At 44.5% G+C, this 14,448-nt stretch overlaps 1 protein-coding gene across 6 annotated transcripts in view; it reads right to left on the reverse strand.

Annotated features, from left to right (window-relative positions):
* Positions 1-14,448, reverse strand: part of LOC126237364 (neutral ceramidase-like) — a 563,642-nt gene that overhangs the window by 114,401 nt on the left and 434,793 nt on the right. For all 6 annotated transcript variants that reach the window (XM_049947432.1, XM_049947435.1, XM_049947436.1 and 3 more), the window contains 2 exons: positions 10,446-10,667; positions 8,001-8,123 (listed from right to left, as the gene is read on the reverse strand). In XM_049947432.1, the coding sequence (XP_049803389.1) occupies positions 8,001-8,123; positions 10,446-10,667 (345 nt within the window). The remainder of the gene's footprint in view (positions 1-8,000; positions 8,124-10,445; positions 10,668-14,448) is intronic.

Raw genomic sequence — 14,448 nt, forward strand, 5'->3', positions numbered from 1 at the left:
TGATGTCATAGGAGCAACGACGTATATGACATAATCTGTTACCAAAAAATCATCCGTAAAATACTTGAAAATGGCCTAAGGACGAAACTGTACAAGCGTACAGGAAATAAAGAAAACGGCAGCTGAAAGCTTCAAGAAATCATTGAAAAACAAATTATCTATTCCTATAGGGCGGAAAACACAAAAAAGATATTCATAATTTTGATAATTTCAATTCTGCTCGTAAATAAACAATAACAGAATAGCGAAAGTGCAGGGCCGACTAGTCCTCGTTCGCACATGCGTCTCCAAGCAGTGGAGAGTGCAACGAGCTAGCTTAGCGGGGCAGAGCGGGTTTTCATTGGCTGATCGCAGATTCTGCTTTGCCAAGCTCGCTCTGCGCTTAGTGCTGTTCTGACACCGTGTCTTAGGCTCGTTCGGTCTCCGAACACAGACGTAGCACATAGACGTATGAACAGCACCTGTTATTCTATATCCTTATGATACGTGTATATCCTTATGTTACGTATCCTACGTATCCTTACTAGCTGTGTACCTGGCACTGCCCAGGTACGAATTTATTTCGATCTCCTATTAGCCCATCTCCTTCTTCATGTTTTCTTCAGTCTCCTCCTTTCCCCCTTTCCCCTCTCTTCGTCAATTTCCTCCTGCCCTCCTCTCCATCTGCAAATCCTCTCAACTTCCCTTTCTCTCTCCGCTTCCACCTCCCCTCTCTCTGTTCACCACCACCTCCTTCTCTCTCTGCCCATCTCTACCTCCTTCCTGTCTCTGTCCATCTTCTGCTCTTTCATTTCTCTCTCCAACTCAAACTCTCACCTCTCTTTGTCCATCTCCTCCTATTCCCTTTTTCCTCTTCCCCTCTCCCTCTCTATCCATGTCCTCTCTCCCCTTTCCCTCTCCACGTTATCACCCCACCCCAACAGGAGATTTCTGCTTCTTACCCTCAAAGTATTTTTTCCACATAGTAAGTAATACGTGCACGACATTGGTTCAATTCGTTCCAGGGTTTTAGAAGCAGCTTTTTACCAGAGGCTTTAACCACGTACACACATGTCACATATATTTCACATTTTTCACACGTATTTCCACACGTACCTCATATGCATCTCTTGTGAATTTCGCCCCCCAGTTTCATTTTCACGCAGGTCAATGTTTATGACGTAATATAATCCGTACTGTGTGTCGTACAATGATATAACTTTGTAGGTACATCCAGTGGTATATGTCGATACTGTCTGCGCAATGTCTTGTGAATGCTCTTAGTAATAAATAATGAATTAAAGCTGTATGCATCACGTGGCATATTGACATCTTGAACAGCGAAAACGTAGTAAGCGAATTTGTTATCCTTTCATTATTTTGTGGGTGTATGTCTGTTAGGAAAATTTCGTCAATATTGGAAATTAGGCGTAAAGTTTCCTGAAATGGCTAAGTGCTCTCGTTATTGAAAACTGGAGCAATGCAGTCTGGGTATTCGCACGGCATTTCTTTTCCTCCCAAACCCTATTGATAGGTAGGTTGCTCCTATCCCCACAGCGATTCTCTCCAGACGGTTTGGTTGGAATCGGTACAGTGGTTTAGAAGGAGACGTGGAACATACATACTCAAGTACATACATTATTATAATATACACTCCTGGAAATGGAAAAAAGAACACATTGACACCGGTGTGTCAGACCCACCTTACTTGCTCCGGACACTGCGACAGGGCTGTACAACCAATGATCACACGCACGGCACAGCGGACACACCAGGAACCGCGGTGTTGGCCGTCGAATGGCGCTAGCTGCGCAGCATTTGTGCACCGCCGCCGTCAGTGTCAGCCAGTTTGCCGTGGCATACGGAGCTCCATCGCAGTCTTTAACACTGGTAGCATGCCGCGACAGCGTGGACGTGAACCGTATGTGCAGTTGACGGACTTTGAGCGAGGGCGTACAGTGGGCATGCGGGAGGCCGGGTGGACGTACCGCCGAATTGCTCAACACGTGGGGCATGAGGTCTCCACAGTACATCGATGTTGTCGCCAGTGGTCGGCGGAAGGTGCACGTGCCCGTCGACCTGGGACCGGACCGCAGCGACGAACGGATGCACGCCAAGACCGTAGGATCCTACGCAGTGCCGTAGGGGACCGCACCGCCACTTCCCAGCAAATTAGGGACACTGTTGCTCCTGGGGTATCGGCGAGGACCATTCGCAACCGTCTCCATGAAGCTGGGCTATGGGTCCCGCACACCGTTAGGCCGTCTTCCGCTCACGCCCCAACATCGTGCAGCCCGCCTCCAGTGGTGTCGCGACAGGCGTGAATGGAGGGACGAATGGAGACGTGTCGTCTTCAGCGATGAGAGTCGCTTCTGCCTTGGTGCCAATGATGGTCGTATGCGTGTTTGGCGCCGTGCAGGTGAGCGCCACAATCAGGACTGCATACGACCGAGGCACACAGGGCCAACACCCGGCATCATGGTGTGGGGAGCGATCTCCTACACTGGCCGTACACCACTGGTGATCGTCGAGGGGACACTGAATAGTGCACGGTACATCCAAACCGTCATCGAACCCATCGTTCTACCATTCCTAGACCGGCAAGGGAACTTGCTGTTCCAACAGGACAATGCACGTCCGCATGTATTCCGTGCCACCCAACGTGCTCTAGACGGTGTAAGTCAACTACCCTGGCCAGCAAGATCTCCGGATCTGTCCCCCATTGAGCATGTTTGGGACTGGATGAAGCGTCGTCTCACGCGGTCTGCACGTCCAGCACGAACGCTGGTCCAACTGAGGCGCCAGGTGGAAATGGCATGGCATGCCGTTCCACAGGACTACATCCAGCATCTCTACGATCGTCTCCATGGGAGAATAGCAGCCTGCATTGCTGCGAAAGGTGGATATACACTGTACTAGTGCCGACATTGTGCATGCTCTGTTGCCTGTGTCTATGTGCCTGTGGTTATGTCAGTGTGATCATGTGATGTATCTGACCCCAGGAATGTGTCAATAAAGTTTCCCCTTCCTGGGACAATGAATTCACGGTGTTCTTATTTCAATTTCCAGGAGTGTATATGGCTTCGTCATACTTATTCCTCGCTCTTACGCCGTTTACGTGGCACAGGCCTCAGTTGTACGCTCTCCGCTTCAACGCAAAAAATCTAACAAAAGGCGGACAGGGCGGGCTTGTGAATATTCGGCGGGACATGACCGTGAAAAGCCGGACATGACCGGCTAACACAGCATACCCGCCCATCCTATTCTCGGTAGCAGCTTTTTTTTTTTTTTTTTCGAGGCTGTAATTAAAGCTCTGTGACGACCACCTCGCTGGCGCTGGCGCACAGTGGCGGTTCGATGTTCCTGAAGCTGTGGAATGCGCAGCCGGCCGGCAGACCGGCGGTGAGTGAGGCTCCAGCCGAGGCCTCAGCGAGCCGACAACTTCGCGCTCCGCGTCAGAGCTACGTAGAATCGGTGCGTTGCTCTACGGCCCAATTAAATAGCGCAGTGCACAACAGCCATCCGCCTTATTACTGGCACAAAAGCTGCGCAGGCAGCCTCAGGTGCTCCAGACAGCGCCGAACAGCAGACCTGTGGATACCTTCTGCTGTGGCATCCCGCCGGGAACATTCTACTTGTTGTGGCTTCCCGTTCAGTTGGGTTCAGACGGCCACTCACAGCGGCTGGGAGATGCAATCCCAAGGGCCATCTCATACTATCGGCCAAGCTTGATCACAGTGCGTTGGACCACTTTCGTCAGTTTTTCGTGGTAACAAGGAAGTTAGAAATGGTGGGCTCCTTGTGGTTCCCAAGTCGTGCAGCAATCGTAAACCATAAAACTACCAAATATGCAGCAACCAGTCGCAAAATCATGTTTAATTTATTCACGTTTGCAAATAGATTTCAACTGATTAACAGCCATCATCGGTGCTACAAATACAAGAACGAAAATAATTAATAATAGTGGCCAAATGAATAAATGTACGCAAAGCAACATGAACCAATTAAATGTATGTGGACGCATTTCATCATTTAAAATGAACATACAAATTTACCTTCCAACGAATATGTGCCCTAAGTAGTAAGCAGAGAAACACAAAGTAAGCAGAGGTTAAACATAAAGTGATACATCGAGAATTGACTATGACCACGAGAAACCATAAGGTGGCACTGCAAAGCAAACCCGCCCTCTATGCGAAAAGATACAGCTAAAATAAAAATGAGAAGAAGAAGCAAAAGTTATGACATACAAAGTGAGGTAAAATATAATTATATAATACTAAAATATTTGCATGAAATGGATATATTGACAAAGATTTTGTCAACCACATAGTACAGTTATATACGCCAAAAAGCGACTGTACGAATTAGTAAAAAGGAACAAACATAGGTAAGGAGCACTACATCGAAAAATTTTAAAAATTAAAAAAAAAATTTTAAAATTATTTATCATATTTTTATCCAAGAGCAAAAGTTAATCATAATGGCAAAACGTAAAACGGTGTTGGCATCCACCTAGCGTGCAGTTAATGACATTCAGGAAGATCGCACTTTTTTTCGGCAGATGGCGTCACATTTCTGAATGCACATGAAATGTAAACTAAGTTGAGATAAGAAAATTACGTAGAGGAACGAAACAAACGTATTAATGAAACAAGGCCAAATGCAAAAATAAGGTGCTAGCACACTTCATACATGGGAAAATTAACACTGGTTCGATAGAATGAATTGAGAACTTCTAGGAGCTCTTATGGTGTGCCCGTATATCATGAGACATAAATCTACCCCATACGTCTGTTGGTGCAACCGACAAGACAGCAAATGCCCAATTAATTTATTTTTGCATTTGGCTTTGTTTCATTAATACGTTTCTTTCGTTCGTGTCCGTAATTTTGTTACCTCAACGTAGTTTACATTACATGTACATTCAGCAATGTGGCTCCATCTGCCAAAAAAAAGTCCGATTTACCTGAATGTCATTAACTGTACGCTAGATGGATGCCAACACCGTTTTACGTTTTGCCATTATGATTAACTTTTGCTCTTGGATAAAAATATGATAAATAATTTTAAAAATTTTTAAAAAGTTTTTAAAATTTTTCCATGGTGTGCTTCCCATCTCTGTTGGTTGACAAAATTTTTGTCAATATATCCATTTCATGTAAATATTTTAGTATTAAATCATTATATTTTACCTAACTTTGTATGTCATACCTCTTTCTTCTTCTCATTTTTATTTTAGCTATATCTTTTCGCATAGAGGGCGGGTTTGCTTTGCAGCGCCCAATTATGGTTTCTCGTTGTCATAGTCAATTCTCGATGTATCACTTTGTTTGACCTCTGCTTACTACTCAGGGCACACCGTTGAAAGGTAAATTTGTATGTTCATTTTAAATGATGAAATGCGCCCATATACATTTAATTGGTTTATGTTGCTTTATGTACATTTATTCATTTGGCCACTGTTATTAATTATTTTTATTATTGTATTTGTAGCACCGATGATGGCTGTTAATCAGTTGAAATCGATTTGCAAAAGTGAATAAATAAAACATGATTTTGCGACTGGTTGCTGCATATTTGGTAATTTTATTGTTTACGGTGCCTGCACGACTTGGGAACCACAAGGAGCCCACCATTTCTAACTTCCTTGTTCCCGCGAAAAACTGACGAAAGTGGTCCAACGCACTGTGATCAAGCTTGGCCGACAGTATCAGATGGCCCTGGGGATTGCGTCTCGCAGCCGCTGTGAGTGGCCGTCTGAGCCCAACTGAACGGGAAGCCACAACAAGTAGAATGTTCCCGGCGGGATGCCACAGCAGAAGGTAGCCACAGGTCTGCTGTTCGGCGCTGTCTGGAGCACCTGGTGTAAGGTTGGTTGGTTGTTTGGGGGAAGAGACCAAACTGCGAGGTCATCGGTCTCATCGGATTAGGGAAGGATGGGGAAGGAAGTCGGCCGTGCCCTGTCAAAGGAACCATCCCGGCATTTGCCTGGAGCTATTTAGGGAAATCACGGAAAACCTAAATCAGGATGGCCGGACGCCGGATTGAACCGTCGTCCTCCCGAATTCGAGTCCAGTGTGCTAACCACTGCGCCACCTCGCTCGGTTTGGTGTAAGGAGCGTAAACATTGGACGATTGAATAGTGGAAAAACGGTACACAATGTGGTAAAATACGATGGCAGGCTGTGGGTATGGCGAATGCCCTGTGAACGTCATCTGCCAGCGTGTGTAGTGCCAACAGTAAAATTCGGAGGCAGTGGTGTTACGGTGTGGCCGTGTTTTTCATGGAGGGCGCTTGCACCCCTTGTTGTTTTGCGTGGCACTATCACAGCACAGGCTTAAATTGATGTTTTAAGCACATTCTGGCTTCCCACTGTTGAAGAGCAATTCGGGTATGGCGACTGCATCTTTCAACACGATCGTGCACCTGTTCATAATGCACGGCCTGTTGTGGAGTGGTTACACGACAATAACATCCATGCACGGAGTCCTGATCTGAATCCTACAGAACACCTCTGGGATGTTTTGGAACGCAGTCTTTGTGCCAGGCCTCAACGACCGACATCGACACCTCTCCTCAGTGCAGCACTCCGTGAAGACTCCGCTGCCTTTTCCCAAGAAACTGAACGTATGCCTGTGCGAGTAGAAGCTGTCATCAAGGCTGATGGATCATTATTAAGGGCAACCAACATGCAGATCACCTGATGAAAATGTAGTAGTGTCTTATTCCCACCAACATACCCCCATTATTTTCATATCACTGTGCCATGTCGAGCAGTACGTCTGGATTGCCCGTGGCCAGAGTCATGCTTGGCAGCTGGTCGTGATTGCACCGATAGAGGACGGACTGCACGTGAACGTAATTTCAGTGAGAAAGTGGGAGTCAATTGACATACAGCGAAGAACTTCTCCAACTTGGTACGGCGAGGAGCTATCTGCGGCACCGCATTAAGTTTCAGAAAGGGGCTTCCGCATTTCAAGGGGATTACCATCTACGCGCTTTAAGAGCCGGATCTTGGTCGCTGAATGTTCCAATGTAGAGTACCGTGCAGAGAACAAGCAGAGCATTGGGTTTACTGATTAACAAGTAATATTAAGAACGGAAAGTCCGTGGTCATATTGGGACGGTTATGGCTGTTGTGTGATGGCACGCTAGACGTGTGAATGTATTCTCCAAGCGAAAGCCATTTTGATTCTAAGTACGATCAGTGAGCGTGATTGGATTGTTTTATTGTACAGAAGGTGAGCATGTTTTGTGGAACTAAGATTTTTATAAAGGAAGAAAGGGAAAATAAAAGACGAAAGACGCCTAAATCAGAAAAAGACCCAAAACCATCCATAGGGAAACAGAATATGTATTTCCCACAAACGAAGAAGAAACACCTACAACAAGAGATATGACAAGACCAGAAATGGAAACGCATATAAACGAAGAATGATGGAGTAAAGTTATCCATAGAAGAGAGAGGCGACCAGCTAAGCAAAATGAGACATTGACTGGTGCTGATTCACGAGACGCAAATCTACAAGCAGCAGATCCGATGGCGTGGCTCTACATAGGAGGGCTGGTACCTGAGAGAATACCGGATTCAATAGAGCAATTTCCGAATAAGAAGGGGATTAGAGAAGACGTAATATATGATGAACTGGCAGGCAACAGTAATACGAAGTCCCTTAAAGTAGGCATCCCCTTTCACAAGCTGGAATTGGTGAAGAAAGGTGAATTCTGGCTAGCAGGAATCACTGCCATACGCTTTCGATTCCCTCGTTTTCTTTCCCAGAAAACTTTTCTAAACAGTGTTTCTGACAGAAACAGTATGTTGTGCTTTCCGTACTTGCTGAGGAGAGTGCAGAATTGTTCCCTTTCGAGATGCTACATGAGATTCTCGAGCAATTGGCTGTTCACCTCGAGATTCCCGAGTGAGTGAAATTTCCATTCCTAAATGGGACTGACCAACGATCTATCCTGATGGATAACAGGGTAAACAAACGACACAAAAATGGAAGCAGAAACTCACGGTGGTCGTAGCTCCAGTCTCGGGGTCGACGTACTCGGCTGTCTGCTTCGGCATGTCCACCCATTGGTGGGCGAACGCAATGGGACCGGTCACCTCCCTGGCATTCGAAGAACGCCACAGCTCCTGTAAACAACAAACACAAATGATGATGGCTCACACTCAGCAGTGCCTAAAATCTACAAATTATAGTTGCAGGACCAACAAATCTTGCGCAGTTTGGTCTGAAAATCGATAGTTACGCTTTACACTGAGAACAGTGTAGTCCCGATCTGCCGCTGCAATTTAAATTACGAACTGCATTCAAATATAACGAGAATTTTTTTAAGTGTTTTTAATTATTCATCTACGTCAGTGTTTTCCCCTTCAAAATAGACCCCATAAGTTATTGTTGAAATTCGATCTTTAGGATAGCTTTAAGACTCTCACCGTATTTAATACCATGTACTTTTGTAAAATCGAGGACCCATTAACGTAAAACTACACATGTTGCCATGTCAGACGAATATGAATGGTGAGGCATCATTCTTTTCGACCAAAAATTCACGAACAATCTCCGCGGTGTGAACAGGTGCATTATCGTGGTGCGAAAGCAATGAACTATTTCGATTTCTGCAAGAAGATTTTAGTCTACTGTTGCTGCTCCAGGGATGTACAAAAATCTGTAATCATTCAAAAACCCCTTGTTTACTAATAGCAGACTCGCCATGAGCAATATTTAATATTTCTGAAGCTTTACCGCATTTTACTCTGGGCGAATTTCCAAATTTAGAACAAATTCTCTGATCCATTTTTCTGTAAAATAAATAATCGGCGATACCACAAAGCACATGAAACTTATTAGCAGCTGACAACAGCCTTAATGTCCGATAAACTCTGCACAGATACCTTCAAGACAGGTTTACAGCCGCAAAAGCGAAGAAATCGTACGAAATAGGACAACCGAAATAAAAAAAAATCACATCTCTTGTATTAGAAGTAAGTCTCGAAGCGACAGGTTATTTGTGCACTGCTACATAATTCGTGGTGTGGCACCAGCAGGTAATTTACGCTCATTTCGAGTTGTACAATACGAGACATTATGGGATTAAGACGAACTGTTTGCTATGTACAAGTTTTATATAAATACAGCTACTATTTGAGCTATATCTGTGAGTTTGGGTAGACGATTAGTAGGTGTGTTAGCAGGAAACATCACATTTAACTACTAAAACCCTTGTAGGATCATTTATAAAAGTTATGAACAGAAGCAGAACGGGTATCAAATATTGTGTGACCTCCCCATCCTCGCCATCCCCACTCACATTCTTGTATTCCCCCATTCCGATATTAGTTCATTCGTGAGACTATCTTACAAAAATGTCACTACTTCGTCATTCTTTACTTCATTTCACTACCAAAGGGTGGGATCCTAATTATACACTGATACAGTGGACCTAACATGTGTTCAGACATCTCAGTCGCATCACCATCACTGGAAGACCATTTATGTATGTTAAGAACAAGAGTGGACCCTGCACTGAATAAAATAGGGGAGCATATGTTACATTCACCATTCTGGCTTTACTTGCATTCCTGCGACAAATTGCAGACATTTCAACCAATTTTCTGATTGACTGTTACTGATTCGCATGACAATGTCAGCTTTATTATACACATTTCTACTTCACATGATTACCAGATCACTGGATCGCAAGTATATGGTAATTCACTATGTCTCTTAATATGAGTTCAGCCAGCTCAGTACTATCCCCATTAAAATCACTGAAAAATCATTTATATACGTTAGGAACAGAGTGGACCAAGGATGATATATTGTGGGACCCATATAATATATTCTCCTAGACTAAGGTTGTTTTTATAATAGACACACAGGAATGTCCAAAGTATCACAAATGATGATATCTGGCACCTAAGTGAAAACAGTTCTTAGCCCATTCGTTAATTAATTATTACTGGTATTCACATCAGTGTCATTTTAATTTAATCCCATTCTATTTCAGTTGGTAACCAAGTAAGGGGGGGGGGGGAGGGCTCATTTTTACAGCGATACAGTGGATCAAATACGAATTCAGTTAGGTTAGTACCACCCCAACTGAAGTCAGAAAGATCATATATTTAGAGAAAGAATAGAAGTGGACCCAACACTGAACCTTGGGATCCACATGTTATATTCCTCGCTCTTAGCTTAATTTAATACCTGTGACACAATCTGTCAAAAGTGGTGTTAGGAACAGTACCGTGCAAACAGATCAAGGAAACTTCACATGCAGCATCGTATGCTGATTAATTTCTACAAACATGCAAATGTATGTCACTTTCATTGCACCTCTTTGTGCTCCATTTGACTATCGAGTCGTTGAATCCCAAGAGGATGGTGACACGAGGGATCTGTAACGTTAACTCAACCATGTACACAGTGGTACTTGGAGGACTGAGGACACTCACAGAAGCCTTGCCGGCGAGTCGCTTGGCGACAATGCGGGTGCTGTCGAACATGTCGGTGCCGGGCCCAGGCGAGTAGCAGTGCTCCTGGCGGCCGTCGGGCGCCCTGGCGCAGGTGCTGGACAGCGGGTCGCAGCTGCGGCCCGTCTCCTTGCAGCGAGGGCCCGCCGTGTTGGGCGACACGTCCCCCAGGTTGCTCGACGAGAAAGCCGAGATGAACGGGCCCTGCGAAGCAGCGCCTCTTCATGGTCTCAAATGTTACAACTAAAGCACAGCATAAAAAAAGCACTACATGCACTCTGAAAAATATAAAAGTTAGTGAAGGAAAGCTGATCTCAACCCTAAGATTACCATCAACACAACGATGTTTTATCAAGTATGGCCCCATTATAGGTGAATTATTATCCACAACTTACTCCAAACATTGACCTGAATTACCCAAAATGTTATAGCGTGTTTAACTAAGAACCACGAATATAAAGAGTAAAATGTTTCACCTTTCTGGGTCCCAGAATCGAAACCAACGAAAGACAAATAATAACCTATATTTGCCAGAAAACAACGAAAATTTTCAAGTACATTATCATTTAGGGCCATAAAATGATGGTTTGCAGAGAGCACCATTCCTAAAAATTCTAAGAAATGTTAGGCGACAAATGTTCAGTTTACACTAACTGATCAAACATATCTGGCATTCTATTAATAATTAACTGGATGTGTCCACATTTTGCCTATATGATGGCTTGAACTCTGTTGGGGACACTTTCTGCGAAGTGTCTGAATGTCTGTGGAATCATGCTTCCTCAAGACCCAAAATCAGAGAGGGTAGTAATGTTGGATGCTGGAGTCCACAGCGAAGTCGGCATTCTAATTCATCCCAAAGGTGTTCCATTGTGTTTAGGTCAGGACTCTAGGGACGCTAATTCATTTCAGAAATGTTATTGTCCACAAATCGTGCTCTATGACAGGTTACATTTCCAATACTTATAGAAACAATCGTCGCGTCCAAATAGTCTACTGTATGCAATACACAATTCCGGAATGTGTGTTCATATCCTTCCCCATTTACTATTTTCTTAAGCGCAATAATGGGACTATACCATAATGAAGAGAAACACGCCCATACCATAACACTACCTGCTCCATACTTTACAGTTGTCACGGCACATGACGCTGACAAAGTTCTCCAATCATTCCGCCAAAGCCAAATCCTTTCAACAGATTGCTGTAGGGTATAATATAATAGCCGGCAAACACTTTGGCTCGCGTCTTTTGATTTACTCATCTTTAATTATGGAAATGGAGGTGAGTTGAATTAGTTCAATGGGAGTAATGTTACCACAGCTATTTTAAGAGCTATTTCAGTTCTTCTTCTTAAACTACCATGGTAATGAGTATATTGGACGAGCTTTGGAAGGGAGGAGTGCTGTGAATATGAGACAGGCAACTTGTAGCGAGGCCCGGCGAAACGAACAATGGGGAGAAATAGAGCAGGTATAGTGTCCTTGATATGTCGGGAGGTGAAAGTTACTTCGCTGACGTTGAACAGTTGGAGAGGCCATTATCCAGTTTTTAGTACGGCCTGTGAGGTCGCTGGGCTGAAAAGCTTTTGTTCTACAAGACTGCACTCTGTCAGCGGACGGTAGAAGCTAGAAGCTTGTTAAAGGAAATACTTGAGCAAATAACCATCTCCTGGCCTCCTTAAAACGCGACAAAACAGCGCTGAACTACTCAACGTTCAGAAGCTGAAGCAAAGTCGGCGACTAGCCTCGTGAACAGTTTTTTAACATTCACACAGGAGCTGTAATGCGAGGCTAGCTGGTGGCTGCATGAGCACCAATTGGTGTGTTAGCAGTGAGGTTAGGAGGTCGCAACACTTTGCCCTCGTTTTTTAGAAAATAGGGGAAGAAATTCAATTAATTAGCTTGTTGACTTTTCGCCGCTTCTTAGCGCAGTATTTCTTCAAAGAAACAGTTACCCATTGGCAGGCTGTACTGACTATTGACTGATGGACGCGTTTTCATTTTCTTTTTTGGGGGGGGGGGGATGAAAGGAGGAATCTGCTTTTCAGAGACTTATAAAATAAGCGTACTAGGTGCAGACAAGTCGCGGACAGTGGACAGTGGTAAGGGTTGTGGCTGCGCTCTTGAGTGGCAGAGTAGTTTGTAGCACTGAACAGCCTAGGGAGTCATGGTGTCTCCACTCTACCCACATTACACTGACGGTTGTGGTAAGTGTTGCTTCTCTCCGCCCGAACAGGTCATGAAGGCCCAACGATACCGACTGGCCGCTGTGTCATTCTCAACCAACAGGCGTCACTGGATGCAGACATGGAAGGGCATGTGGTCAGCACACCGCTCTCCCCGCCGTATGTCAGTTTACGAGACCGGAGCCGCCACTTCTCAGTCGGGCAGATCCTGAGTTTGCCTCACAAGGGCTGAGTGCACCCCTCCTGTCAACAGCGCTCGGCAGACCGGATGGTCACCCATCCAAGTGCTAACCAAGAGCGACAGCGCTTAACTTCGGTGATCTGACGAGAACCGGTGTTACCACTGCGGCAAGCCCCTTGGCAAGTGTTTCTTAAGGATCTGATATATTAGGAGAGGCAAGAGTATTGTAGTCAAGATTCTAGATACGTTCCACTGTTTCATATTACACAGTGCTTCCACAGATCTTTGGGAATCTGTTCTTATTGTAAACAAAGACGCACTTTGATCGTCATAGTCAAGCTGCAAATCAGTTTATAGTCACATACACGATTATTAGGCAACACCAGTCCATTTTAATGCTTTAAAACTCCAGTTGTCTTTTGTAATAAACTGTCGAGTATACATAAACCTTGAGTTTATCATCATATTCTATTCCTTTTAATCACAAATAATATGTCGATCGCCCCTCCTTCAGATTTACTGTTACAGCCTAAATCAATGAGAGGGTTAGTAAATCGACTGCGTACATTAAATTCAACACTGAACTTCAAGGATGTGCCTGATTCATGATTAATTAAGAATGAGTGAAATTTCGCTTTCAGTCAAGAGTTATTTTGCTAACGTACATCTCCATCTACATAAATACTCCGCAATCCACCATACGGTGCGTGGCGGAGGGTACCTCGTACCACAACTAGCATCTTCTCTCCCTCTTCCACTCCCAAACAGAACGAGGGCAAAATGATTGCCTATATTCCTCTGAACGAACCCTAATCTCTCTTATCTTATTTTTGTGGTCTTTCCTCGAAATATAAGTTGGCGGCAGTAAAATTATACTGCAGTCAGCCTCAAATGCTCGTTCTCTAAATTTCCTCAGTAGCGACTCACGAAAAGAACGCCTCCTTTCCTCCAGAGACTCCCACCCGAATTCCTGAAGCATTTCGGTAACACTCGCGTGATGATCAAACCTACCAGTAACAAATCTAGCAGCCCGCCTCTGAATTGCTTCTATGTCCTCTGTCGATCCGACCTGATAGGGATCCCAAACGCTCGAACAGTACTCAAGAATAGGTCGTATAGTGTTTTATAAGCCGTCTCCTTTACAGATGAACCACATCTTCCCAAAATTCTACAAATGAACCGAAGACGACTATCCGTCTTCCCCACAACTGCCATTACATGCTTGTCCCACTTCATATCACTCTGCAATGTTACGCCCAAATATTTAATCGACGTGACTGTGTCAAGCGCTACACTACTAATGGAGTATTCAAACATTACGGGATTCATTTTCCTATTCATCCGCATTAATTTACATTTATCTATATTTAGAGTTAGCTGCCACTGTTTACACCAATCACAAGTCCTGTCCAAGTCATCTTGTATCCTCCTACAGTCACTCAACGACGACGCTTTCCCGTACACCACAGCATCATCAGCAAACAGTCGCACATTGCTATTCACCCTATCCAAAAGATCATTTATGTAGACAGAAAACAACAGCGGACCTACCACACTTCCCTGGGGCGCTCCAGATGATACCCTCACCTCCGATGAACACTCACCATCGAGGACAA

Source organism: Schistocerca nitens, chromosome 2 (genome assembly GCF_023898315.1).
Source record: "Schistocerca nitens isolate TAMUIC-IGC-003100 chromosome 2, iqSchNite1.1, whole genome shotgun sequence".
Classification (NCBI taxonomy): domain Eukaryota; kingdom Metazoa; phylum Arthropoda; class Insecta; order Orthoptera; family Acrididae; genus Schistocerca; species Schistocerca nitens.